At 35.9% G+C, this 26363-nt stretch overlaps 3 protein-coding genes across 3 annotated transcripts; 2 read left to right on the top strand and 1 right to left on the bottom strand.

Annotated features, from left to right (window-relative positions):
• The first annotated feature begins 378 nt into the window (after positions 1–378).
• Positions 379–3524, top strand: LOC125473029. Its single transcript, XM_048575248.1, has 4 exons — positions 379–2135; positions 2227–2535; positions 2624–2729; positions 2832–3524. The coding sequence occupies exons 1-4, from the start codon at positions 379–381 to the stop codon at positions 3522–3524; spliced, it is 2865 nt and encodes a 954-aa protein (XP_048431205.1).
• Positions 3525–6085: 2561 nt separating this feature from the next.
• On the top strand, positions 6086–9567 carry LOC125473229 (histone acetyltransferase KAT6A-like). The gene is made up of 4 exons (XM_048575790.1): positions 6086–7487; positions 7569–7661; positions 7768–7869; positions 7977–9567. Exons 1-4 carry the CDS (start codon positions 7305–7307, stop codon positions 8751–8753), a joined length of 1155 nt encoding a protein of 384 aa, XP_048431747.1. The 5' UTR covers positions 6086–7304; the 3' UTR covers positions 8754–9567.
• A 12414-nt stretch (positions 9568–21981) lies between these two features.
• Positions 21982–23509, bottom strand: LOC103951921 (transcription factor MYB1-like). The gene is made up of 3 exons (XM_009363409.3): positions 23377–23509; positions 23148–23277; positions 21982–22633 (listed from the first exon to the last, which is right to left on the bottom strand). Exons 1-3 carry the CDS (start codon positions 23507–23509, stop codon positions 21982–21984), a joined length of 915 nt encoding a protein of 304 aa, XP_009361684.1.
• Positions 23510–26363: the final 2854 nt, after the last annotated feature.

Consider the following 26363-nt stretch of genomic DNA (forward strand, 5'->3'; position numbering starts at 1 on the left):
AATCGATATTCTTTTGTTAGGAACACCATTGTTGAACATCTCATATTGTATGATATGGATAAAGATTATAAAAACGCTTGTTGGCGACATCATGGCGAGCAAAACATTGGAGAGCAAAATGTGGGAATTGGAGAAGAAGAAACAGGAGATGAGGTGATTGGCATGCATGATTTTCTTAATGATGTATTTGTCCAACCATTAACAGAAGAAGGTGTTGGGCCATCTACTGAACCCCCTATTGGGGAAGGGCGTCCAGAAGAGGTGCAGACTTTTTTTAAGTTGCTTGAAGAGGCAGATCAAGATGTGTGGCCAGGTTGTAAGGAGTTTAAGAAATTGGAAGCAGTTGTAAGATTGTATCAGATCAAGTGTTTAGCGGGAATGCCTGACGAGATCTTCACCACTTTACTGGAGTTAATTAAAAGAATGTTGCCTGAAGGGGATTGTTTGCCTGAATCCTGTTATAAAGCAAAAAAACTTATAAATGACTTGGGGCTGTCGTATGTGAAAATTGATGCATGTCCCAATGATTGCATGATCTATTGGAAAGATACTTCAGATTTGACCGTGTGCTCAGTTTGTGGTAAATCAAGATATAAAATTACCGATGCAGAGGATAGCTCGAGGAAAAAGGTCGCAGCTAAGGTTATGTGGTATTTTCCTTTAAAACCACGATTGCAACGCTTTTTTATGTCGAAGCATATGGCTGAACATATGAGATGGCATGCAACTGAATGTCCTAAGGATGAGTTTATGAGACATCCTTCAGATTCTCCCGCATGGAAGCATTTGGATAATTTATATCCGGATTTTGCGTCAGAAATTCGAAATGTCCGATTAGGGTTAGCCAGTGATGGATTTAATCCTTTTGGGAAAATGAGGAATGATCATAGCACATGGCCTGTGGTGCTTTCTGTTTATAATTTGCCACCTTGGATGTGCATGAAGCAACCAAATTTGTTATTGTCTTTGTTAATACCAGGACCGCGCAGTCCTGGTAAAGAGATTGATGTATACATGCGTCCATTGATTGACGAGCTGAATGAGTTGTGGGAGGTGGGCATTCCCACTTATGATGCGTTTTCCAACCAAAGTTTTACGATGAAGGCTGCCGTGTTATGGACCATAAGTGATTTTCCGGCTTATGGAATGTTGTCAGGATGGAGTACACATGGTTATAAAGCTTGTCCACATTGCATGCATGATAAAGAATCTACTTACTTGCCAGCGAGTCGCAAGATTTGTTATATGGGGCATCGACGATTTCTTGAAGATAATCATAGGTTTCGAAGGCAAACCATCACTTTTAATGGTCGTCGAGAGCATCGTACTGCACCAAGGCAGTGGACTGGTTTACAATGTCTCGAAGAACTTTCTACATTGAGATTTACTTTTGGAAAACCAAACAAGGATGCTTCAGTTGGGCAACGCAGAAGAAGAGCTTCGAGCAGTACAAGTAGTAACAGTCAGTGGAAGAAGAAATCGATTTTTTATGAACTACCTTATTGGAGGCATCTCTTGATTAGACACAATCTTGATGTTATGCATATCGAGAAGAATATATGTGACAGTGTGGTGGGAACATTGCTAGATATAGAAAAGTCTAAAGATGGATTGGCGGCACGTGCAGATCTTGAATTCTTGAACATAAGACATAGTCAACACCCACGTAGAGAAGGAAATAGAACATTTCGACCTCCAGCATTGTTCACATTGAAAAGAGAAGAAAAAACTGCGTTTTGTAAAGTATTGTCTACTATTCGGGTCCCAGATGGATATTCATCAAATCTGTCACGATGTGTGCACGTGAATGAACGAAAAATACATGGGTTGAAAAGTCATGATTGCCATGTTTTAATGCAGCAGTTACTCCCGCTTGCAATACGCCCGGTTTTGCCTAAAGCTGTTACTATGGTTTTATTAGAGTTGAGTGCAATTTTCAGACAGTTATGTAGTAAGAAGGAGTCTGAGGAAGGATTTAAGCAACTGAATTCAAGAATTGCCTTGACATTATGTCAACTTGAGAAAATATTCCCTCCTGCATTTTTTGATATAATGGTGCACCTCCCAGTTCACTTGGCAGATGAAGCAGCGCTTGCAGGCCCTGTTCAATATAGATGGATGTATCCAATTGAACGGTAATGAATAAATTTTTATAATTTTTTTACAATTGTAGTCATAACTTTAATTAATAATTATAATAATTTGTATTTCGTTTTATAATTGTAGGTATTTGCAAACACTGAAGCGCTATGTTCGTAATAAGGGTCGTCCTGAAGGTTCTATTGCTGAAGCATATTTGGTGGATGAGTGCTTGTCATTTTGTTCCATGTATCTTAGAGACGTTGAGTCTCGTCGTACCCGTAGAGGCCGAAATGAAGATGGGATTGGACGTGGAGTATCTGGTGGGTTATCAATTTTTGACTCGAAAGGATGTTATATGGGTTCAGGAGAAAATGTGGAGCTCAATCTAAATGTTCTTGATCAGTGCCATAGATACATTCTAAATAATTGTGATGAAGTTAGCCCATTTAGAAGGTAAGAATGTTTAATCATACGTCGAAATGTTTTATTGGTTTTCTTAACTTTGAAAAAATAATTATCTAAATTGGACATAATTGTGTAGGCAACATGAAGAATTCTTGAAAACTAAATATCGTCGAGAAAGGTTAACTATGCGACAAATTAAAGAGCTAAGCAAGAAAGAATTTCCAGAATGGTTCAAGCAACATGTGAGTTGATATAATAATCATATTATTTATTTATTGTTTTGCATTTTAATTATAACATGTTTATAGTTATTTTGTCAATATTTATCTTCATACTTATTACAGATGAATTCAAGATATGATGCTAATGACACATTGATATCTCAAGACTTGCATTGGCTAGCTAATTATCCTAGTAGGGTTGTGAGCAGATACAAAAGTCACATTGTTCATGGATTTAGATTTCGTATAAAATCTGTGGATGATAAGCATAAGAATCAAAACTGTGGTGTCTTTGTACCTGCAAATGTTCCTGGAGCAATTGGGCAAGTAAATTGTTATGGCAGAGTTGTAGATATGTTTGAGGTCAAATATTGTGGTCCTACTGAAGCAGGAGATAGGGGTCGAGCTGTGATGTTATTTAAGTGCGAATGGGTTAATAGTGAAAGTCCACGAGGAATGAAGACTGATCAATATGGATTTACTATGGTGAATTTCAATCAATTGGGATTTAAAGAGGATCCTTTCATACTAGCATCACAAGCATTACAGGCATTTTACGTGGAGGACACGATTGAAAAAGATTGGCACGTAGTTGTTCGAACTCAGCCAAGAGATTTATTTGACGTATTAGAGGATAGTGATGCTATTGATGATTATGACACGCCGAACTTGGATGATCGAATTCTTGATAATGAAAATTTTCATACAAGGGTTGGCGTGGAAGAGACTCCCTTTCTTGAATCATTAGCGTTGCCTACCGGGTTCGTTAATCATGCCAATACCGACGAAGAGCTAACAGATGATGACAGGGAATAAATATATTAATTATTTTTTGTTAATTATTTTTTGTATTAATTAGACTTTGTTTTATTTTGTATGCTATGATATCGTATTATAAAATTATATTTCTTTTTTTTTTTTTTTTTTCCTTGACATTCTGTCGCTTTTAACCGACGGCATTTTTCAGGTATGTCAGAATTGCGTCGGTTTTAACCGACGCAACCCCAGCCTATTTCGACGCAATGTTAAGCTTAGGACATGTGTGTCAGACTTGGCGTCGGTTTTAACCGACGCAACCCTAGCCTATTTCGACGCAATGTTAAGCTTAGGACATGTGTGTCAGACTTGGCGTCGGTTTTAACCGACGCAACCCTAGCCTATTTCGACGCAATATGAGACTATTTCGACGCAAGATACTTGTTGTCAATCATATGCATTACCCCTAATAATAATAATTATATATAATTATTTTTTATTATTTGCAGTTTTATAGCCTAAATATTAATAATTATATATTAATTTAATTGTTTTACACCCCTAAAAACAATAATAATTATATATTAATTTAACTGTTTTACACCCCTATACGAATGCAATGAATGTTTTACACCCTAATAATAATTATTATATATAATTATTTTTTATTATTTGTAGTTTTATACTAATTATAATAATTATAAACTCTAAGTGTTAGCCAATCTATCGTTTTACGAATTCTCCAAAACTAATTTCAACGATCCAAACCGTCAAAATTGTTTGTATATGCTTGGAGATCACATCAGCAAAAAATCACAAAAAAAAAACATTCAGAGATCAAGTAACGGGACAAAGCTTTTCGACGGTTATAAACGAAAAATCACGATTTAACGGTTATTTTAACTCCGATTTAGATGATTTTTTATAACTACACTCCTTGACCCTATATGAATACAATGAATGAATTCGATCTTCAATTTAAAATATTTACACAAGTGGATACCACAAAATCTTACGTTATACGTAATGAAAGTATAAATAAACTCTAAGTGTTAGCCAATCTATCGTTTTACGAATTCTCCAAAACTAATTTCAACGATCCAAACCGTCAAAATTGTTTGTATATGCTTGGAGATCACATCAGCAAAAAATCACAAAAAAAAAACATTCAGAGATCAAGTAACGGGACAAAGCTTTTCGACGGTTATAAACGAAAAATCACGATTTAACGGTTATTTTAACTCCGATTTAGATGATTTTTTATAACTACACTCCTTGACCCTATATGAATACAATGAATGAATTCGATCTTCAATTTAAAATATTTACACAAGTGGATACCACAAAATCTTACGTTATACTTAATGAAAGTATAAATAAACTCTAAGTGTTAGCCAATCTATCGTTTTACGAATTCTCCAAAACTAATTTCAACGATCCAAACCGTCAAAATTATTTGTATATGCTTGGAGATCACATCAGCAAAAAATCACAAAAAAAAAACATTCAGAGATCAAGTAACGGGACAAAGCTTTTCGACGGTTATAAACGAAAAATCACGATTTAACGGTTATTTTAACTCCGATTTAGATGATTTTTTATAACTACACTCCTTGACCCTATATGAATACAATGAATGAATTCGATCTTCAATTTAAAATATTTACACAAGTGGATACCACAAAATCTTACGTTATACTTAATGAAAGTATAAATAAACTCTAAGTGTTAGCCAATCTATCGTTTTACGAATTCTCCAAAACTAATTTCAACGATCCAAACCGTCAAAATTGTTTGTATATGCTTGGAGATCACATCAGCAAAAAATCACAAAAAAAAAACATTCAGAGATCAAGTAACGGGACAAAACTTTTCGACGGTTATAAACGAAAAATCACGATTTAACGGTTATTTTAACTCCGATTTAGATGATTTTTTATAACTACACTCCTTGACCCTATATGAATACAATGAATGAATTCGATCTTCAATTTAAAATACAAAGAGTGACTCAACTCTTCTAAGCTTTCTAGGGTAATTAACTTTCCGATGTGGAGCAACTCTACATATCACCACACTTCCAACTTTGATTTGGGTTCAATGGTGTTTAATCCATTCTAGTAAATAACAACCAAATGTTATCAAATGTATCAAAATAACAACAAATTAAAATAACAATTAGAGTGCAAAAAAAATTAATTTAACATAATATATTCTTATATTCCTAAATATTATAAGTTTAGGTTATATTTAATATTGTTAATTTAACATAAATGCTTATAAATATTATTCATTCCATTTTCTCATAACAACTCAAATTATGTTCATCTAATCCATTCTAGTAAATAACAACAAAAAATTATCAAAATAACAACAAATTAAAATAACAATTACAGTGCAAAAAAAATTGATTCAACTTAATAAATTTATTTATTAAAATATTATATGACATAACATAACTAATTATTTTTAAATTTTGGGTAAATTGATTGGCATGTCTAATTATTTATTAAAATATTATATGACATAACATAACTTAATACATTTATTTATTTGTTCCTTTTTTTTTGGGAAGTACAAATTTTATTTTTATGTTCGGCGGGAGGTTTCCCGGTATTTTTTGCTGGGAATGGGTTGAATTGATTGGCATGTCAACTTGGACTGGTTTTAATCGAGGCAAAATTATACATTTTCGAGACTAATTGAATGTCAGACGATTCTTATTTCGAAGCAAATGTTTTCATATTTCGACACAAACTTTCTCTTATTAAAAACCTGTCAGGCTAACGTCGGTTAAAACCGACGCAATGTGACCTTATTTCGACGCAAAGGCATTTATGACTGAAACATGTCAGACTTTCAGTCAAAACTATGTCAGGCTATAATATAGGTCGAATCAGATATAGTGGCGGTTTTAAGCGACACAAACCTGTGCTTATTTCGACGCTATGCAAGCTAACGTCGGTTTTAAACGACGCAGTAGGCCCTTATTTCGACGCTATGCAAGATAACGTCGGTTTAAAGCGACGCAATAGGCTTGCACTGACAAGTATAGCAGGCTTTATGTCAGGTTACGTGTGGGAGGTTTAGTCAGTGATTGTGTCGGTTTTAAGCGACGTAATGTATTCATATTTCGACGCTAAGTTGTTATCCATATTTAATTTCTGTCTCCCTTCACTTCCGTGTTCCACTTCTGTCTCTCCTCTCTATCACCCATTTCTGGCTTCCTCTTTCCCCCATTTCTAGCTTCCTCTTTCCCCCACTTCCTTCTCCTTCCATTAAGTTTTGCAATGGATAATTCCCGTGAAGATCAACGTTCTGAGGAACTTCATTTGGAAGAGGACGAGGGTGATGCTGGTTCTTTTTTGAATTGTTATGAGTGTCAGTTTTTTTTTTTTTTTTTGTGTGTTTGAACGATTATTATTGCTAATCTGAAAATATACTTTTGTTTCCTACTTTTTAATTGTGTGTTTGTATTAACAAGGTACATCTCAACGGAGGCGTGGACCCTCAATTCCTAAATGGACGAAACAGCTTTGTTCGTTTGATTCGTCCGGAAAATGCATTAGTGATAACGCTAGTGCTTTTTCAAAACATGTAGCAGCGGAGGTTAGGGACTATAGAAATCTTCCGTTGGAGAAAGATTGGCGTAAGGTTACGGAAGAAGATAAGGAAGCTTTTTGGAATAGAATAAAGGTATATATAGATCTTTTTATTTTTAGTTGAAAATAGAAGAATAGGTCAATGATTGTAATAATATTTGACTAGCGTGATTTTTTTTGTTTTTTGTTTTTATGTATGTAGGGAAGTATCTTTTTTGAAGATGCAGATATAGTAAAAATGCCTTTGATCCGTCATATGACGCTTAAGATTGCGGAGCATGCGCACAAAGAGTTTAGAAATAAGTTAAAAAAAAAGTATTATACTAAAAGAGCAGAACAGGTTCGCAGCGAGCCTCCTCCTGATGTGATTCCTACCCAGTGGAATGATTTGTTGGCATATTGGAATAGAGACAAAACAAAGGTAAACCCTACACGATTTATTTCGTTATAACTTTAAAGTTGCCTAATATAATCTTTTCTTTTTTCGTTCGTTTTTTTTCAGGAGGTTGCTGAAAAAAATAAGATTAATCGGGGATTGAAATCAATGAACCATACTACTGGTACAAAATCCTTTGCAAGAGTGCGGGAAGAATATGTATGGATTGTACATTTTCAAGAGATGATTAATTTTAAATAATTATATTTATTTTTAGTATGAGGTTTGCTTAATTTGTTTGTATGAAATTTTATTTTTGATAAAGCGGAAGAAGCATGGGAAAGAAGCAGATCCTGTAACCTTTTTTCGTGAATGTCATACACGAAAAGATAAATCATGGATTGATGAAACATCGGAGCGTACAGGGGTAATTGATTTTTTCGTGTTAGTATTTGATTTTATTAGTATTTATTATCTATAGCTTATTTTTCTGTTTTACGATTGAATTTTTGTTTTTAAAAATTGTAATGCAAGTCAACAATGGAGAGCAACCTGCAAACATTGATTGAGTCGGGCCAAGACGATAATGAAGATCTTAGGACCCAAGTTTATGTTGATACTATGGGTCCTGAGAGGTATAATAGAGTCAGAGGATACGGTCATGGTGTGACTCCTGATATGGTGTCTTATGCATCTTCTGCATCTTCTACATCAATTTCCTCTAGGAGATCATCTAAGAGTTCAATGGCGTTGCTAATGACTCAAAATAATGAGTTGAAATTGAGAGACGAAAATAATAATAAACGGATTTCGGACCTGGAGAACAAGCAAAATCAGTTGTTTGCATGGTTTTTTCAAAGATTTCAGCCACAACCACCATATAGCCCGGGAACCCAACAATCAGGCCACAGTCAACCTCCTCAACAGTCGGGCCAAAGTCAGCCTTCCCCTGCATATCCGTATGCTGGCAATAATCAGCAACCTCTATATCCTGTGTATCCGATGCCTGCGCAGCCCATGCCATACATGCAGCAGCCGCCCATGCCATACATGCAGCAGCCGCCCATGCCATATATGCAGCAGCCACCTTATCAAGTGCCAGTATATCGACCTGAGATGGCTGCTCCTAGTGGATCTTTTCCTGAAGTTCCAGTTGGGGGGTTTTCTGGAATGCTTGCAGGTGTTGGATTTGATGTGGACTTGTCGAGGATTTTTGGATCAGATGGAGGATCTCAAGGAGGAGTATCTCAAGGAGAAGATTCTCAAGCAGAAGGATCTGGACGACGTTCAGGCGCAGATTCGGTTGGGTAGTTTAATTGGTTCTTTTTCTTGTCGGTTAAATACGACAGTATAATTGGTCTATCTTTTTGTTTTTTTATGTTATGTTTGTAATGTCGGATTTAATGTTTGTTACGACGGACGACTTTTTGGATTTTATGTGAAATGTGAAATGTACAGTTTGGCACTATTGTTTTTGTTATTTATTTTCATTAATGTTTATTTTGATCTTAAAATTTATAATTTTTTTTGGTTGGAATTAATTGAAATTGCATGCAGTTGTTCATCCACTTTTATTATTATTAAAAAATATAGTGTCGGTTAAGACCGTTACTAGTTTTTATATTTTATTTATTTAATTGTTATCTAACGTCGGTTTAAGGAATATTTTATTTATTTCATTTTAATATAATGTCGCTTTAAAGCGACAGTATACTGCATACTTTATTATTAAATAGCTGATGCACGTGTAAGTATGCGTCGCTAGTTTTTATATTTTATTTATTTCATTGTTATCTAACGTCGGTTTAAGGAATATTTTATTTATTTCATTTTAATATAATGTCGCTTTAAAGCGACAGTATACTGCATACTTTATTATTAAATAGCTGATCCACGTGTAAGTATGCGTCGCTTTAAACCGACGTTAGGGTTAGTGTCGCTTTAAAGCGACACTGTGTAGTGGCGGATTAAGCTCAAAAAGCGACGCTGAAGCCCTTTTGCGACCCTAGCAATAGTGTCGCTATTGAAAAGCGACATTACATTATGTAATGTCGGATTTGTGCCAAATTTTCGACAGAAAGTTGATTTCTCGTCGGTTTGTCCTCCGCCGGTGATAGCATATATTGTAGTAGTGACCGTCTATCTTTTAGGATTTTGCCTCAAAGATCAAGTCTACAAAAAATCACCCAAATTCAAAACTATATAACCGTTGAATTAAATATAAACAATTCGGATCATTAAGATATGATATATATACATATATCACAAATTCACAATGTTGTTCGCAGGTCTATTGTAGGGCTTACGAAAAACTAGCAAACTTCGTATATACACAAACCATAAACACTAGGAAAGAGATGCCAACATAAAATTCCAATTTAGAAAACCAGGAAACTAGGTACATGTCATTATTATTTCCCGTACCATGGAACCTAAATTTCAAACAAAATCATTCAGTCTTCGAACAAAATGTTTCATCGACGTATGAATTCATAACTTTCTTGATTTCAGATCTAAATTAATAATTTCAAGCAGAATTCCTATACCTAATACTTAAAAGTCAAAAACCACATGTATAATTTGAGGAGGTGGATTGTTTGCTCTCTCATTTCCATACTCTCCATATACCCTCCTGTTTGTCTGGTCACGGTTAGGCTATGTCAACATTTTATATTCCTATTACTTTTTGTTTTATTATTTCTATAAAAAAATTAATATAAAATGTTGATGTGGCTTAACCGTGGCCACACATCACAGGAGGACGAAATGGGAGGCCAGACAATCCACTTCCATAATTCGAACCATTCATATATCTCATACTGTAAACAATGAGTGCCAGTTCAGTATGTGATTGTTCTTCGAATTTTATCTTATGTCGGTTCGTTTTTATTTTGGCTCAAAGTCCTTATAATAAAGTAAGCAATGAATAATACGTTTTGTGAAAATATAAATCATAAATAATACGATTTTGTTTTTATCTATGCATGTGAATCACATGCTACCTAGTCCAATTCAAGTATGTTATATTTTATGTCGATATAATATCAATTATCAATGGAGAAAGACTTGGCTCCTCAAGGGTCAAGAAGAAACTCTTCTTAAAATACTTTATCGCCGATTCACAAACGTTCGTTTTTATGAGTTATTCATATAATAAATCATTTTGTATGTATCATTTCTACAAAAAATCAATCAAAAATTAAAATCATTTAGCCTTCAAACGGTATAAAGAGGAACTTCTCCTCAAACATTAGGAAGACAAGCTCTTCTCTTATCAAAGCTAGTCGTATGTTGATGGAGCCAGCAAATAAGGCTGCTTTGGGGTATGGTCCATGTGCCTGTGTTTTCATGTAGTTAAATGTAATTCACCTCAAGTTAAATAGAATAGTTGACCTGCCACTTAATATTACAATTTAATAGTATTTTTCTTTAATTACAAGTAATAAATTTTATTTTCGATTTTCGTCAAATTCGAATTTGAACAAAAATGATAAAGATCATCCCCTGATAAACACATTGTTGATTCTAATTAACTCACTCTCTCTAACATATTAGTTGACACTTAAAATGTTATTCTACACTCTTATTAATTTTTCTTTATATTAAGAAAGGAATGCATGCCAACATTTTTGGGATTTTATCAGAATCTATTCAAATGTTCCAAAACACTTTTGTATTAAAACTAATGCATCGATCAATGACACAATGAGAGAAGTAATCTTGATCTGGCCAAAGATATTACTCATTTTCTTTATCATCGAAAAGCTTGTAGGTTGCTTTGACCAAAAAAGAAAGAAAAGCTTCCAGGTTGTATTGACACGTGCAGATTTGTATGGTCTTCATGAGAGAGAGAGAGAGAGAGAGACAGAGAGAGTAATGAACGGTGAGATAATTGGGATCAATCGAACAAAACTATTGACAGACATGAACAGGAGGACAAGACTCCGCAGAAACTGGAGATGATGATTAAAATTAACGAGTCATGCATGTGGTCCATAATGTACGGAGTAGGAACCTGTCTCCTCCCATTGATCTGTCCTCCTCTCTCTCTCTCTCTCTCTCTCTCTCTCTCTCTCTCTCTCTCTACGGTGAAAGCAATACACAATGTTGATCTGATTTAATCATAAATGTTTAAATAAAAAGAGACTGAAAGAAATGAACATGTGAGGGGAGACCGGATCCATCATGTCCAATGGTCGTAGTAAGTAATAATTTGCATATGTTTATAAAACTACCTCCTTAAGGCTCAACCTCCATTCTTATGGTATATATTGAAAGTCGGATGGTGCTGTTGCAGCCTAGCAGCTGGAGCACGAGGCTTGCAGAGACTTGGCATTACGTACAATATTGTAATTAACATGGATCCTGTGTACATCAACGGGATTCTCTTTGTCCTTTGTCATGAAAAAAGGAAAACAACAAACAACAACTGATGTGATGATTTTTGCTGAATTTTTTCACGTGCGTACATATATACACGCATGTTGTTTGGGTTAATATTTGAACATTATACTTGAAGGAAGAAATCCCAAAAGAGCTCAATAAAGGAGATTTTGCCGGAGGCCCAGAGTCAAGCCCAAATATCTATCTCAAGACAATATGGCGGCTCCTCAGTAATAAAAAGGTTATACAAGAGAAGTAACAACCGATAGAAATCAACCTACTATCATTCAAAAAGCACTTTATGGTGACAATACAAGTAAAATGTTGATGACTCACTACCCCCAAGTTATTTTCGGGCAAATACAAAGGCACAGTACAGTCAGGTTAATTCATCTATAAAAAGAGGAAAAGACCCCAAAGATAAGGACACTCAACCAATCAAACAAACAAACATAAAACTTGCCTCTCGGTCAAGAAAATACCCAGAAAGTTGTGCTTTGTCCAGATTTTGTACCCTTTTTAGCCTTAGACTCCCTTTAAAAAGACATCTTTTGTCTAGTGTAAAAGCTCTGCTACATTTTCTAAATGCTGTAGTATCAATTCTCTTGTGTAAACTTGTTCGCAACTCATCCTGCTTTAGTACTCAACCCTCTGTAACTACAAAGAGAAGAAACTGCAAGACATTTAAACCTTGCCCGACAAGGTGAAATCTTGCCCGACTCTCTTTGTTTTGTCTTTAAGTTAATAGATATGATGTTATGATGTATTCCCCAGTATATATTCAAGACATTTCCAGTCTTTTGATGAACCAGAGTTCCATCAGTTCTCAGATCTGGTTCACTTAGTGGTTTTATTGTCATAAGAAGACTAAATATGAATTAAACTGATGACTTGATCAGATCTGGAACTCTAACATTTAAGCATATAAGATAACCAACTAAAAGTCCTTGATCTCAAGGCATAGAAAATAACTTAATGTAGACTTAACCTATCTACGACAATCATTTGATAATAAGAAGTCAGAATAACTTGGGGTGCAAGTAATCGAGTTAAACACACTTATTCTACATCTACCATACTGAGATGGCAGTGGCACGCCGAAGCACTTAGTTTTGATTGTAAGCCTCAAGGCCTGCATCTAAGGCCCCACAAAGGCACCTTTCAGAACTAACTTTGTCCTCCTCTTGTAGCATCTCGGCAAGCTAGAGCCCGACAGTCAACTAAAGTGCCAACTCTTTGGGGAGCTGTGTGCTCGAGCCAGAGACCCCTTCCAGCTAGATTTTCTGCCCGAACATAGTTTTGGCACACCCGATGGGATCACAAGTCTTGTATGTCAAGAAGACAAAGGAAAAAACAAACTTTCAGGAGGAAAACAGAGTAGAAACCACCCCAGTATACACCAAGATCTAGCATGGCAAATTTCCCCGAAAACTTGCAAGGGCTTATCTTGACGGAAAGCCCGACTCCTTCTGAGAAATCAGGAATGAGGGTCACAAATGAAGACCTGCAGGCTACCATGATAGGTGTCTTGAAAAACATGGAGAAAAACTCTCTAGAAATGAAAGAGGAAATAAGCAGACTCTGTTCCTTAACAGGAAATCTGCAAAGAAGGCTAGATCTGGAATATTCTACGCTAGAAAATGACCAAGGTAGAAAGATGATAAGAGAAGCTAGCCCTGTGGAGGAGCCATTTATTCTTTTGTTTCCTGTACTTGAGGAAAAAAAGAATAAGGAAGAGAACAAGGAATGAACTATAGTGGATCAGCCAGTGTTGGAAGAAATCCAAGAAGCAGAGTTGCCCGACCCCTTGTTATTTTCACTAAATAGTAGAGGGCAGAGCGGGCTGGAAAGAACAAAATATAGGATGCCCCAGTTTATCAGGGAATTTAGTGAAAAAGGAGAGTATACAACTACAAACAAACATTTTCCTTACAGGCCACCACCGATGGTTAATAAGGGACTTGATGTCAAGTGGTGGCAGCCCGAGTCAAAGAATGAGGCCTCATCGGGCAATGACTGTAGCCCGAAGTGGGGAACTCTTTACACCCATATAATAACACAGCCAATCAACAACTCAGAGATGAGCTGGCTGAGTTAAGAAGGATGGTGATGAGAAACGCTCAGCCACATGCTCACCCGTTGTTTAAGGTCACCTATCAGAGGCCCTACCCAGAATTCATTGATGAGCAAAATCCTTTTCCTCTTAACTTCAAGATGCCCTCATTCCCAACATTCAACGAAGAAAATAATAATATGTCCTCCAGATATCACATCTTCAAGTTCTCCAACCATTGTGTGGCATTTGAAGATAACCCCAACTACAAGTTGAGATTGTGTGGAAACTCCTTAGTGGGCTTAGCATCTCATTGGTGCTCTCTATTGCCCCTATATTCCATTGCTAACTAGGGGTAAATGAAGATGGCATTCCACGAGCAATTTTACAGGATGGAGTTAAAGATGACCATCAACAATCTAGTTGAGGTAAAGCAATACGAGCATGAGTTTACTAAAGACTTCATTATGAGATTTAGGAGGACAAGGATGAGATGCAAGTTTCCTATCAACCATGTCCAGCTCATAGCTATTGCTCAGAAGGCCTTGAGACTACCATTGAGGAAAAAGTTTTATGACGTGCAATTTAATGAGCTTTAAAAGTTGGTGATTGCGGCCACTAAGTATGAGAAGTTGTTGCTTGAGGAGCAGCAACTGAAGCACTCCTCTAAAACACCATATTTCTACAAAAGTAAAGTTGCCATCCACCAAGTAGAGTTTGAAGGAGAACCAGAAGAAGATGATGGTCGAGGGAGAGAAGTGATAGACATATGTGCAGCGGTGATGACCACTCTCTTTAAACCTTTGGTAGTGAAAGAATTAGTTCAGCCGGTCAAGGATCAGAAGATGATAATGAACGATGGTGGATTTGTCCCTATGAAGCCCTCAAGATACGAGAGTTATTCCTTTGACTTAACCAAGGCCACAGAAATCTATGAGGAATTGGTACGGGCAAGAGTAATTGTGCCCAATAACACCAAAAAGCAGCCTACGCCCGAGGAATTAAGAGGGAAAAAGTATTGCAAGCTGCACTACACCTTCAACCATTCTATCACCAATTGTGTCCAGTTTAGAGACTGGATACAAGATTTCATCATTGAGGGAAAGTTGCTATTAGAGAAACCTCAAGCCAACATGATGATTGATACAGATCCCTTCCCAGAAGCCCCAATAAACATGATTAACTTAACATGGGCCAGAAAAGGGAAAGGGAAAGCCACTTAGGAAGAAAAAATAGAATGAAAAATCTACAAGGGAAACTCTCAAGATGTTCAAACAATCCAAAGCAGGCATAAAATAAGGGGTAGTTTTATACAGTCAACGCCAATATAGGTGTGAGCTAGAAGTACCAGCAACAGGAGCCATCCTTAAATCAGGAGATGATCAAGAGAAGAAAGAAAGAAGTGATAGAAACCTACATAAGTGTTTTGTGGACAGTCAGAAAAAGAAGCTCAGAAAAGGTCTTCTAAAGGTTGGAAGAGAATTTTCAACTAAAAAGGTTGTCAAAAGTTCTCAGAGTTTTCTTATAAGATTGGGTAAATTTGAAGGGAGATCCACAAGAACAACGTTCAGTTAAATGATAAGTTTTCAAATATGATGAATCATTATCAAAAGGGTTTACGCAAGTTGATAAGGGTAGAGAGGGATTTCTACCATTAAAAGTTCAGAAAATGGAATCCAAGTAGAAGAAGATTTCATTTCATGAAGGGATTACAGAAATCTTAGTCTAACAACTTTACATCTTCGGCCAGAGCAACTATTCTAGATAAGTATGTTTGCATGATAGTGAAAATTCGGCTTGGTTCTCCTAAATACATGTTGCTATTCACAAATTGGGTTTTGGAATCCACAATCTCTTGGGAAATCTTCTTCATATGTTCTACTTTTTGGGAGAGGTGGTTGGTGAGGGTCACTTTTTCGGCTTTAAGTGAAAACAACTGCTCTTCCAAGCGCTGGATTTCAGAATCAACCACTGCAATCCTTTCTTCCATCACTAACCCTTCTTCCACCAACTGCCGAAGCGCGGCTGTACTCTTCACATGTTTTTCTTGAAAGCACTTCACTCGATTTGATGCCCACTCCGCCAGGCGGTGAAATCTTGTATGCCTGAATCTCATGTGACAAACAGTTAAGGCAAAGAGTTATTAATACGGAAAAAAAAGGAAAACATTCGAGGAAATGGCAGATTATACCTCCAGCTCTTTGAGAGATAAATCTCGAAGCTCATTAGCCTGCTAATACATTTTAGCCCCTAAAGGGTCCTCCCTTGAAACAATAGTAGGCTTCTTGGATGTTGGGGGTCCTAATGCTAGAAAATAAGTTTGTTAGCTCTCAAACATAAAATATAAATAGAAGATTAAGGCAAGATGCAGTTATTGGAGGATGTTCGTTTCTGCCTGCCCGTTACGGAAGCAACAACATTTGAAGTGTTTAAAGCAGAAGCAGCTTTTGAAGACTGAGAGGTCTGAGATCTTGTACTCTTCCTTGTTAGAGTTGTCCGCTTAGGCTTGGGTTGTTTTCCAGCTCAGAATCAGAAGTTTCTACCACAACTGTCTGTACCAGCCTAGGTGCTCGAGTATTTGCTTCGGGCTCTTCCTTAGCCTCCGAGTCTCCAAAAAGCTCAGAAATATCCCCACATTCTCTAGCTTCTCACCTCTTAGCCTCAGTTGCAGCTTCCTGAAGGATCAACGCGTCAGCATCTTCTTTCTCTGACCCAATGTCTGTTGTTTCAGTATTTCCTTGGGCTACAAAGAAAATAGGTAAATGAGGAGTTAAAGACAGACGAGCTCACAAGATTTTCATAAAATACAAATTGAAAAGGTAGAAAGTATTTATTAGAAAAAACCGGTTCCTTTGATAGACCATTTCCTTCCAATTCTCGAGCTCGCCTAAGTTAGGATAAGATTTAAGAGAAAGTTGGTTGAAAAGACGGTCGTGAGCCTCCTATAGATCCCCTTCATACTTCTTGATCCATTTAGCCTCCCACCAAGTAGAGAAAGTCGAGGTACATTCAAAATTAAGGGCTAAAGGCTTTCATGCAACCTTGCTCATAACCTCAAGGCTACGTCGGGCAGCTCAGAAAGTGACTTCTAAAGCCTAGCTACCTACTGCATAAATTCAGGAGAATGGAGGCAATAAGAGGTACCACAATGAACAGAGTGAAAGAATGAGATTGGATGCAATCGATAAATCTCTCATTGCAGAAAGGATTAGCATTTTCTCCAAAGGCATCCTGGAAGGCTTGATCAGAAAACTAGGGATACCTCCTAAGAACAGATGCCCCCTACTTCAAGTCTGCCTGAGTCCTGCAAACTCTAAAAAAATAAAAGCAAGCAAACGTGGAATGATCTATGAGAGTAGCTTCAACTAGAATTCGGGCAGGGGCCACACCTTCTGGGAACTCCTAGTTAGCTGCCCGAAATTCTGGGAAGTACCATTGTAGCCATAATTAGACCATCCAGATTGGTCCATTAAGGTTGGTCTCAAATGGTTCACCCCGAGTCATCTCAAAAAGGAGATGGTAAAGATGGGAGAGGAGAAACGAACCCATAACGACATCATCAAAATTATGAAGAGATTTTACTAAAGGGATCCATTCAACTTTCACTCTCTTGGATTTGTTAGGGAAGACATGGTTGTTGAGCCAGAACAGAAGGAAGTGCATGTGGTCTTGATCTAAGTTAACATTAGAAGAACCTGCACCAAAGTTATTCTTCACAAAAGGGATGAAACATTTGAAAGATGTCCCATAACTTTTGAAAGTTGTAGAGTTATATTCCAGTTGAAATTGGGGAGCCAAGGTACCCGAACTCTTCGCAGTCGGACAAGAATAATGAGCCATGTCATGAGTCACATCCACAATTCTGCCCGATGGTTTTAGCCCGAAGACTTGCACCATATCTAGGATAGTTGGAGACTGAGGCCCATCCTGAAGTCAAAAGTGTTGGTGCCCAAGTTCTAGAAAATGAAAGCGGTAGTCAATAACTCGGGCTTAATAACCACGGTGGTCTTTGAGAGCATTATCAGTTTATAGATGCCATTGTTCATCCATTTCCTTTTAAAGGTAGGCTCGAGATCATTTATCCACTTAACCCAGGACTTATCATTCATCAGAGGAAAGTCGCGACGGTGGTTTGACCATTTAGATGAGGAAATGCTCGACTCAGCCAAGAACGGGTTCGGAGTAAACCAATTGGCCTTGGGCATGTTAGTCTTTACTGCAACTGGAACTTGAGAAGTCCATGTAGGTCCTAGTAAGTGCACCCCTCATTCTTTCAAAGAAAAGTTCAGAGTGCAGACCTGCCCGAAGGCGATGAAACAGCTCAGGGTGGCAATACCTTCACCAAATTTGTAAAATGATCGAGGTTAAGTGATTGATCTAGTTTGGGTGGTTTTTTAGGCCATTGATTGAGCTTGAAATGAAAAAGATAAGAAGAATTCAAGTCAGAAGGAAGGAGGAAGCTAAAAACAAGAAAGATTTTTTGGGAATTCTAGGAAGTTTTGAGGATTTAAAGGTTTGAAATTGCTTGAAGGGATTAGAAAAGGATTATGTATTGAGGAATTAATTAGTAACAAGAGATCGTGGGTTAGTGCAAAGGGCACAGTTCACAAACGGTTGCATTAAAATGGCATAAGTTCCGAGTAAAGGAGTGCGACAATGGTTACTGAGAAGCTGTTGTTCAATCATTATTAACGCTTCAGTTTACAGGCTTAACAACGATTGAAGGGGGCATTGTTTGGGTTAATATTTGAACTTTAGACTTGAAAGAAGAAATCCTTAAAATGCTCAATAAAGGAGATTTTGCCCGAGGCCCAGAGTCAAGCCCAGATATCCATCTCAAGACAATATGGCGACTCTTCATTAATAAAAAGGTTATACAAGAGAAGTGACAACCGATAGAAATCAACATACTATCAGCCAAAAAGCACTTTATGGAGGCAATACAAGTAAAATATTGATGACTCGCTACCCCCAAGTTACTTTCAGGCAAATACAAAGGCACAATACAGTTGGGTTAATTCGTCTATAAAATGAGGAAGAGGCCCTAGAGACAAAAACACTCAACCAATCAAACAAACAAATATACAACTTGCCTCACGGTTAAGCAAATACCCAGAAAGTTGTGCTTTGTCCAGATTCTGTACCCTTTTTTAGCCTTAGACTCCCCTTAAAAAGACATCTTTTGTTCAGTGTAAAAGCTCTGCTACATTTTCTAAATGTTGTAGTATCGATTCTCTTGTGTAAACTTGTTCACCACTCATCCTGTTTTAGTACTTAACCCCCTATAACTACAAAGAAAAGAGACCGCAAGACGTTTAAACCTTGCCGACAAGGTGAAATCTTGCCCGACTCTCTTTGTTTTGTCTTTAAGTTAATAGATCTGGTGTTATGATGTATTCTCCAATATATATTCAAGTCATTTTCAGTCTTTTGATGAACCAGAGTTCCATCAGTTCTCAGATCTGGTTCTCTTAGTGGTTTTACTATCATAAGAAGACTAAATATGAATTAAACTGATGACTTGATCAGATTTGGACCTCCACCCTTTAAGCATATAAGATAACCAACTAAAAGTCCTTGATCTCAAGGCATAGAAAGGAACTTAATGTAGACTTAACCCATCTACGACAATCTTTTGAAAATAAGAGGTTAGAACAACTTGGGGCGCAAGTAATCGGGTTAAACACACTTGTTCTATATCTGTCATACTGAGATGGCAATGGCATGCCTAAGCACTTAGTTAATTTTGATTGTGAACCTCAAGGCTTGCACCTAAGGCCCCACAAAGGCACCTTTCAGAACTAACTTTGTTCTCCTCTTGCAGCATCTTGGCAAGCCGAAGCCTGACAGTCGACCAAAGTGCCAACTCCTCTAGGTGCTGTGTGCTCGAGCCAGGAACCCCTCCCAGCAAGATTTCCTGCCCGAACACATGCGTGCAGATTTTCTTTCTTATATGTATTTTGGTTCATATATGATGATAAGTTGCATCATGTATATCTCTTTCCAAATGATTTGATCACAATGTGCATATAGTGATTGTATATTGTGTTGTTAGACTTCTGAGGTTGAACTTTATTTTTCAACAATCAACCTTGTTCCAATAAAATAAAATAAAAAACTTTGTCATCTATCCTATTATACCTAAAATGATGCATTAAATCACTTGTGTTTTCGGTACCTGTAAAAAAATTATCATCTGGCACAATGTTTAGGGCATTTGAAATTGTATCCACCTGAAAAAAAAAAAATAATAAAAAAAAAAATCTAATAGTAACCTATTTTGAAATCGTATCAGAGTGGATCACAATTTTTTAAATTAGGATGTTTCAGCATATTACATATTTTTGGAATCTTAGTAATCTCGAAATTTTCGGAACATAATTTGGAAATTCATATAATTCATATTTTTTTAATACTCTCAAACTTTTTCATATATGCAATTTATTTTCTTTCTTAGTATTTGGTATATGCTTATGTATAAATTCAATTAATTTTTGTTATAATAGTATGCTTTTTCTTTTTAATGTATAAGTATATGTTTAATACAAAAAAAAAATATGAATAAAAGGTATCCAAAACTAACAATAAAATATAAAAGTTGGAGTGTTCATTAACTCTTTTTTTGTTGAAATAAGTTCAGAACATTTCAGATCAAAAATTCAGAATTATCAAAATCCCTAAATGCGTTCCAATCTCTAGGGGTGTGTTTCAAAAGGATCGGATCAAAAACAACATTTCCAATTTTCATTCCAAATTTTCAAAATCGGGTCAGATCAAAAAAATTTTGAATTTGGAAGTTTTAGCATATTCAGAAATTTCGAAATCAGAGTAATGTCAAAAAATTCAGGACATAAATTGGAAATACATATATTTTCTATGTTTTTTTAAACATTCTCTAACTTTTTTGTACATGCAATTTATTTATTTTAAAATTTGGTATATGATTATGTATAGATTCTATTAATTTTGTGATATACTAGTATGCTTATCCTTTTTAATATATAAATGTATGTTTAATATTAAAACAATAAACCAAATGTATACAAAACTAACAATAAATACAAAAGTTAATTACAAAATATATGAATTGAGTAAATAACTATAAAAATCGAAAGTTTTTGAAAGTTTTTTTTATTTGAATACTTCAAAAAAAATCGCATAAAAAATTTATAATTCTCATAATCTCTCTAAATGCATTTCCTTTTTAATTTTTTGGAAAATATTCGGATTTGGAATTTTTCAGATTCGGAAAATTTTCCAATTCCAGGAATTGGAAATACCATTCCAACTTGCACCCCTACCAATCTCCATTCCAATTTTTTAGAATTTCCGGATTCGAATTCAGAAATTTTATTTTTAGAACCGGATAGACCATTCTAACTTGCACCCCAATAAGCAAACCCACCAAGTGTCATCCATGTCCAATTGGGGCCATTAACTCAGCCCCATTTCTGTTATCTTATTCTTTCATTCTGTTATGTTTTTGTTGTAACCTGCCCCTTTTTCAAGCTACGGTTATTATGGTTGTTCTTAATTTGAAGCTCAATGTACTATAACTAATGGTGTTGAGAGTTTTGAGACCCACTACTAACACTTTTTAATACAAGCAAATCCTACATGCATAATATAGTTTATTTATTAAAGAGTGTATCCCTAATTTTAATACATTTGAAGCTCAACGTACTACATGATACCCGCAGCTTGACAAGCATAGACAACAATAATGTTGGAGACTTGTCTTTACTTTTTATATAGTAGAGTAATGATACACTTACCATATATTTGTATCATCTCTCTAATAAAAGAAAAGTCCACAAATATATGTGGATTTAAAAAAAAATACTAAATGATGGTACAAGTACTTGTGGCAAAAGTAGCATTTTTGTATATAGTATGCTCACTATATGTGCATTACACTCCATATACTGAAACTAGCCATAACAAAAAAGAAACTACTTGTCTCCCACTTATTGACCAATTCAAATCAAATAAAACAGAAACTAATTACGAAAATGATCTCTCGTAATTAATTAAGGGAATGTTTTATTGCCAACATTAATATTAGCCCTAGCTAGCTAGCTTGTAGGGTTTAATCGATTTTAACTAATTACTGCTCCACTTTTCATGATCGTCTTCTAAATTCAGAAAAGATGAAATTGCATTGAGGCCGTGAACACGATCATGATCATCATTTGGCTGAAATATCTGGTCATCGTGATGATCATGAACACTAGCGGTCGAATTTTCCAACATTGCTTCACCCATCAAACCTTCAAGCTTGGTGATTCCATCTTCCATTTCTTGATCACATTTATCGATTTGATCTTGGAGAAAATTCTCTGTCTTTAATAAATCAGATATGAAAAGGTCATCGATATTGAAATCTATTAGAAAACCACAAGGAGGTGAGTCCTCCTGTGGATCCTGAGACGCCGATGAACTAGGGCATTCACACGGGACCAAACCAGGGTTTACATTTAACCTATCAACCATTTGATCGTGATCGTCCAAATGTGATGGGATGACAACCTTCCTGCACTTAAATGCTTTCGTTCGAATCACCTGGACCGTCTGATGAGACTTTGATGCTGGTTTCGGTTTTGGTGTGTACTCTTTTGAGTTAGTAGTACTAGTACGTTCATGACGAGGAGCCTTGTCGCTTCCTTGCTCCGTTTTTTTTATCAGAGTGGTGTTCCAGTAGTTCTTGATCTCATTGTCGGTTCGTCCCGGCAGTCTTCCAGCGATCAATGACCACCTGATGAAATACATACATCACCATAACAAGTCCAAATTCAAAAGTTCATCTTGCTTCAATATGTGCTTTAATGAGTATCCATGGATATAATGGCTTCCATTTTCTCTATAATTTCGGGATTTTGACATGTTTTTCTTTCTTTTGGTTTCTCTGTTCTGGCTTTTTTTGGTTTCCATTTTCTCTATAATTCTCTATAATTGGACGACTTTACTATTTATTCTTGAGAGCTTTGTTTTTCTATTGATGGGGGACGGCTGGTGGGACCAGAGCGTATAGAACTTTCATCTTCAAGTCTATATCGTCTTACTCCGAAATAGCTAATATCACCTTATATTCTATTTATTATTTTTTTTAAAAAATCTTTGCTTCAATATTATTGTTCAGATCTGTGTTGTTGATGTCAAAATTTGAACTGACGGTCAAGATTGAATTGAAAAAAAAAAAAAATCATAATCAACATAAAAACGGAGTTGTACTCATTCTTACATGCATGCATGCATACATATATACATACCTGTTTCCAAGAAGCTTATGTAGTCTAATGATGAGGTCTTCTTCTTCACCGGAAATGTTACCTCTCTTAATGTCAGGCCTCAGATAATTCAACCATCGCAGTCTGCAGCTCTTTCCACACCGGTTTAACCCTGCAGCAACATAGTTAATGCTAATTTGGATCCTACGCATACAGCATCTGAAAAAAAATATTGTAAATTTAAATATGTAAAGTGCATACACACACATACCAGCTCTTTGAGGAAGGTCTCGCCATTTTCCTTCTCCATTTGTTTCAATGTAGTTGGTAAGGATTTTATCTTCCCAAGCTGACCATGCTCCCCTGTTTAGCCCTTCTTTATCACAGCATGGTTTTCTTCCCATCTCTCTCTCTCTCTCTCTCTCTCTCTCTCTCTCTCTCAGAGAGTTCAAAGTTCAAAGACCAGCTTAGGAGCGTCTTTGATTGATTAGAGCCTTAGATTACTCCCCATGGTGATATGAAGGGCACTAGTAGAAAAACATGTTTGCGCGACGGCAACTTGCGCGACGGATCAAATTTCGTCGCGCAAAGTATGTTTGCGCGACGCAAAACACAAAACGTCGCGCAAACTACCTTTGCGCAACGGAACTTTGCACGACGAAGTCTTGCGTCGCGCAAAACAGCTTTGCACGACGTATGTGCAACTGTGTCGCGCAAAGCTGTTTTGCGCGACGCAATACCTACGTCGTGCGAAGTTTTTTTTTTTTTTTTTGTCCTTTTCCTTATCTTTTGGGGTTCTTGCGTTGCCTTTTTATTTTGTGGTATCCACTTGTGTAAATGTTTTAAATTGACGATCAAATTAGTTCATTGTATTCATATAAGGTTAAAGAATATAGCTGTAAAAAATCATCAAAATCGGAGTTAAAATAACCGTTAAATCGTGATTTTTCGTTTATAGCCGTTGAAAAGGCTTGTCCCGTTACATAATCTCTTAATGTTTTTTTTTTGCGATTTTTGGCATATGCGATCTCAAAGCATATACAAACAAGTTTGACGGTTGGATCGTTCAAATTAGTTTCGTACAATGCGTTTCCCATCAAAACAATAGATTCACTAACACTTAGAATTCATTAATACTTTCATCAAGTATAACATACGATTTTGTGGTATCCACTTGTGTAAATATTTTAAATTGACGATCGAATCAGTTCGTTGTATTCATGTAAGGTTAAAGAGTGCATCTGTAAAAAATCATCAAAATCGGAGTTAAAACTACCGTTAAATCGTGATGTTTCGTTTATAACCGTCGAAAATTTTTGTCCCGTTACTTGATCTCTGAATGTTTGTTTTTTGCGATTTTTGGTGTATGCAATCTCGAAGTATATACGAATAAGTTTGACGGTTGGATCATGGAAATTAGTTTCGTACAATGCGTATCCCATCAAAACGATGGATTCCCTAACACTTAGAGTTTATTTATACTTTCATCAAGTATAACATAAGATTTTGTGGTATCCACTTGTGTAAATATTTTAAATTGACGATCGAATCTATTCGTTGTATTCATAGAGGGTCAAGAAGTGTAATTGTAAAAAATCATCAAAATCGGAGTTAAAATAACCATTAAATCGTGATTTTTTGTTTATAACCGTCGAAAAGTTTTGTCTCGTTACTTGATCTCTGAATGTTTACTTTTTGCAATTTTTGGCGTATGCGATCTTGAAGTATATACAAACAAGTTTGATGGTTGGATCGTTGAAACTAATTTCGTACAATATGTTTCCCATCAACTTCAATGGTATATATATTTACTTAGTAGATTTTAATGTATTTATTTTGTGCTCATAAGCAAAAGGGCAAAAATAAAAAACTTTGCGTGACGTAGGTGTTGCGTCGTGCAAAGCTGTTTTGCGCGACGCAACACCTACGTCGTGCAAAGTTTTTTTTTTTTTTTTCCTTTTGCTTTTCTTTTGGGGTTCTTGCATTGCCTTTTTCTTTTGTGGTATCCACTTGTGTAAATGTTTTAAATTGACGATCGAATTAGTTCATTGTATTCATATAGGTTTAAAAAGTGTAGCTGTAAAATATCATCAAAATCGGAGTTAAAATAACCGTTAAATCATGATTTTTCGTTTATAGCCGTTCAAAAGGTTTGTCTCATTACTTGATATTTGAATGTTTGTTTTTTGTGATTTTTGGCATATACGATCTCGAAGTATATACAAACAAGTTTGACGGTTGGATCGTTGAAACTAGTTTCGTGCAATGTGTTTCCCATCAAAACGATAGGTTCACTAACACTTTGAGTTTATTTCTTCTTTCATTAAGTATAACATAAGATTTTGTGGTATCCACTTGTGTAAATATTTTAAATTGACGATCGAATTTGTTTGTTGTATTCATATAGGCTCAAGGAGTTTAGCTGTAAAAAATCATCAAAATCGGAGTTAAAATAATCGTTAAATCGTGATTTTTCGTTTATAACCATCGAAAAGGTTTGTCCCGTTACTTGATCTCTAAATATTTGTGTTTTGCGATTTTTGGCGTATGGGATCTCAAAATATATACAAACAAGTTTGACGGTTGGATCATTGAAACTAATTTCGTACAATGTGTTTCCCATCAAGTTCTTGGTATATGTATTTACTTAGTAGATTTTAATATATTTATTTTGTACAAATAAACAAAAGGACAAAAAAAAAAAAAAAAGGCCTTTGCGCGACGTAGGTACAACAGCGTCGCGCAAACCAGGTTTGCGCGACGCAGTTGTACCTACGTCGCGCAAAGGCCTTTTTTTTTTTTTTTTTTTTTTGTTGCCTTTTTCCTTTTCTTTTGGGGTTCTTGCATTGCATTTTTCTTTTGTGGTATCCACTTGTGCAAATGTTTTAAATTGACGATCGAATTAGTTCATTGTATTCATATAAGGTCAAAGAGTGTAGCTGTAAAAAAATATCAAAATCAGAGTTAAAATAACCGTTAAATCATGATTTTTCGTTTATAGCTGTCGAAAAGGTTTGTCCCGTAACTTGATATTTGAATGTTTGTTTTTTGCGATTTTTGGCGTATGCGATCTCGAAGCATATACAAACAAGTTTGACGGTTGGATCGTTGAAACTAGTTTCGTATAATGCGTATCCCATCAAAACAATGGATTCACTAACACTTCGAGTTTATTTATACTTTCATTAAGTATAACATAAGATTTTGTGATATCCACTTGTGTAAATGTTTTAAATTGATGATCGAATTAGTTCATTG

The sequence above is a fragment of a genome, unplaced genomic scaffold, assembly GCF_019419815.1.
Source record: "Pyrus x bretschneideri cultivar Hongxiangsu unplaced genomic scaffold, Pyrus_bretschneideri_v1 Contig8, whole genome shotgun sequence".
NCBI lineage: Eukaryota > Viridiplantae > Streptophyta > Magnoliopsida > Rosales > Rosaceae > Pyrus > Pyrus x bretschneideri.

What these genes read in the sequence shown, in the direction of transcription:
- LOC125473029 (XM_048575248.1), top strand. Translation starts at nt 379, where the DNA reads ATGCCTGACGAGATCTTCACCACTTTACTGGAGTTAATTAAAAGAATG. An exon ending in TGGATGTATCCAATTGAACG is followed by an intron (nt 2,136 to 2,226) that starts GTAATGAATAAA and finishes TTATAATTGTAG; the next exon opens with GTATTTGCAAACACTGAAGC. An exon ending in CAGAATGGTTCAAGCAACAT is followed by an intron (nt 2,730 to 2,831) that starts GTGAGTTGATAT and finishes TACTTATTACAG; the next exon opens with ATGAATTCAAGATATGATGC.
- LOC125473229 (XM_048575790.1), top strand. Translation starts at nt 7,305, where the DNA reads ATGCCTTTGATCCGTCATATGACGCTTAAGATTGCGGAGCATGCGCAC. An exon ending in GGAATAGAGACAAAACAAAG is followed by an intron (nt 7,488 to 7,568) that starts GTAAACCCTACA and finishes GTTTTTTTTCAG; the next exon opens with GAGGTTGCTGAAAAAAATAA. An exon ending in AAACATCGGAGCGTACAGGG is followed by an intron (nt 7,870 to 7,976) that starts GTAATTGATTTT and finishes TTGTAATGCAAG; the next exon opens with TCAACAATGGAGAGCAACCT.
- LOC103951921 (XM_009363409.3), bottom strand. Translation starts at nt 23,509, where the DNA reads ATGGGAAGAAAACCATGCTGTGATAAAGAAGGGCTAAACAGGGGAGCA. An exon ending in AGACCTTCCTCAAAGAGCTG is followed by an intron (nt 23,278 to 23,376) that starts GTATGTGTGTGT and finishes ATGTTGCTGCAG; the next exon opens with GGTTAAACCGGTGTGGAAAG. An exon ending in CATAAGCTTCTTGGAAACAG is followed by an intron (nt 22,634 to 23,147) that starts GTATGTATATAT and finishes GTATTTCATCAG; the next exon opens with GTGGTCATTGATCGCTGGAA.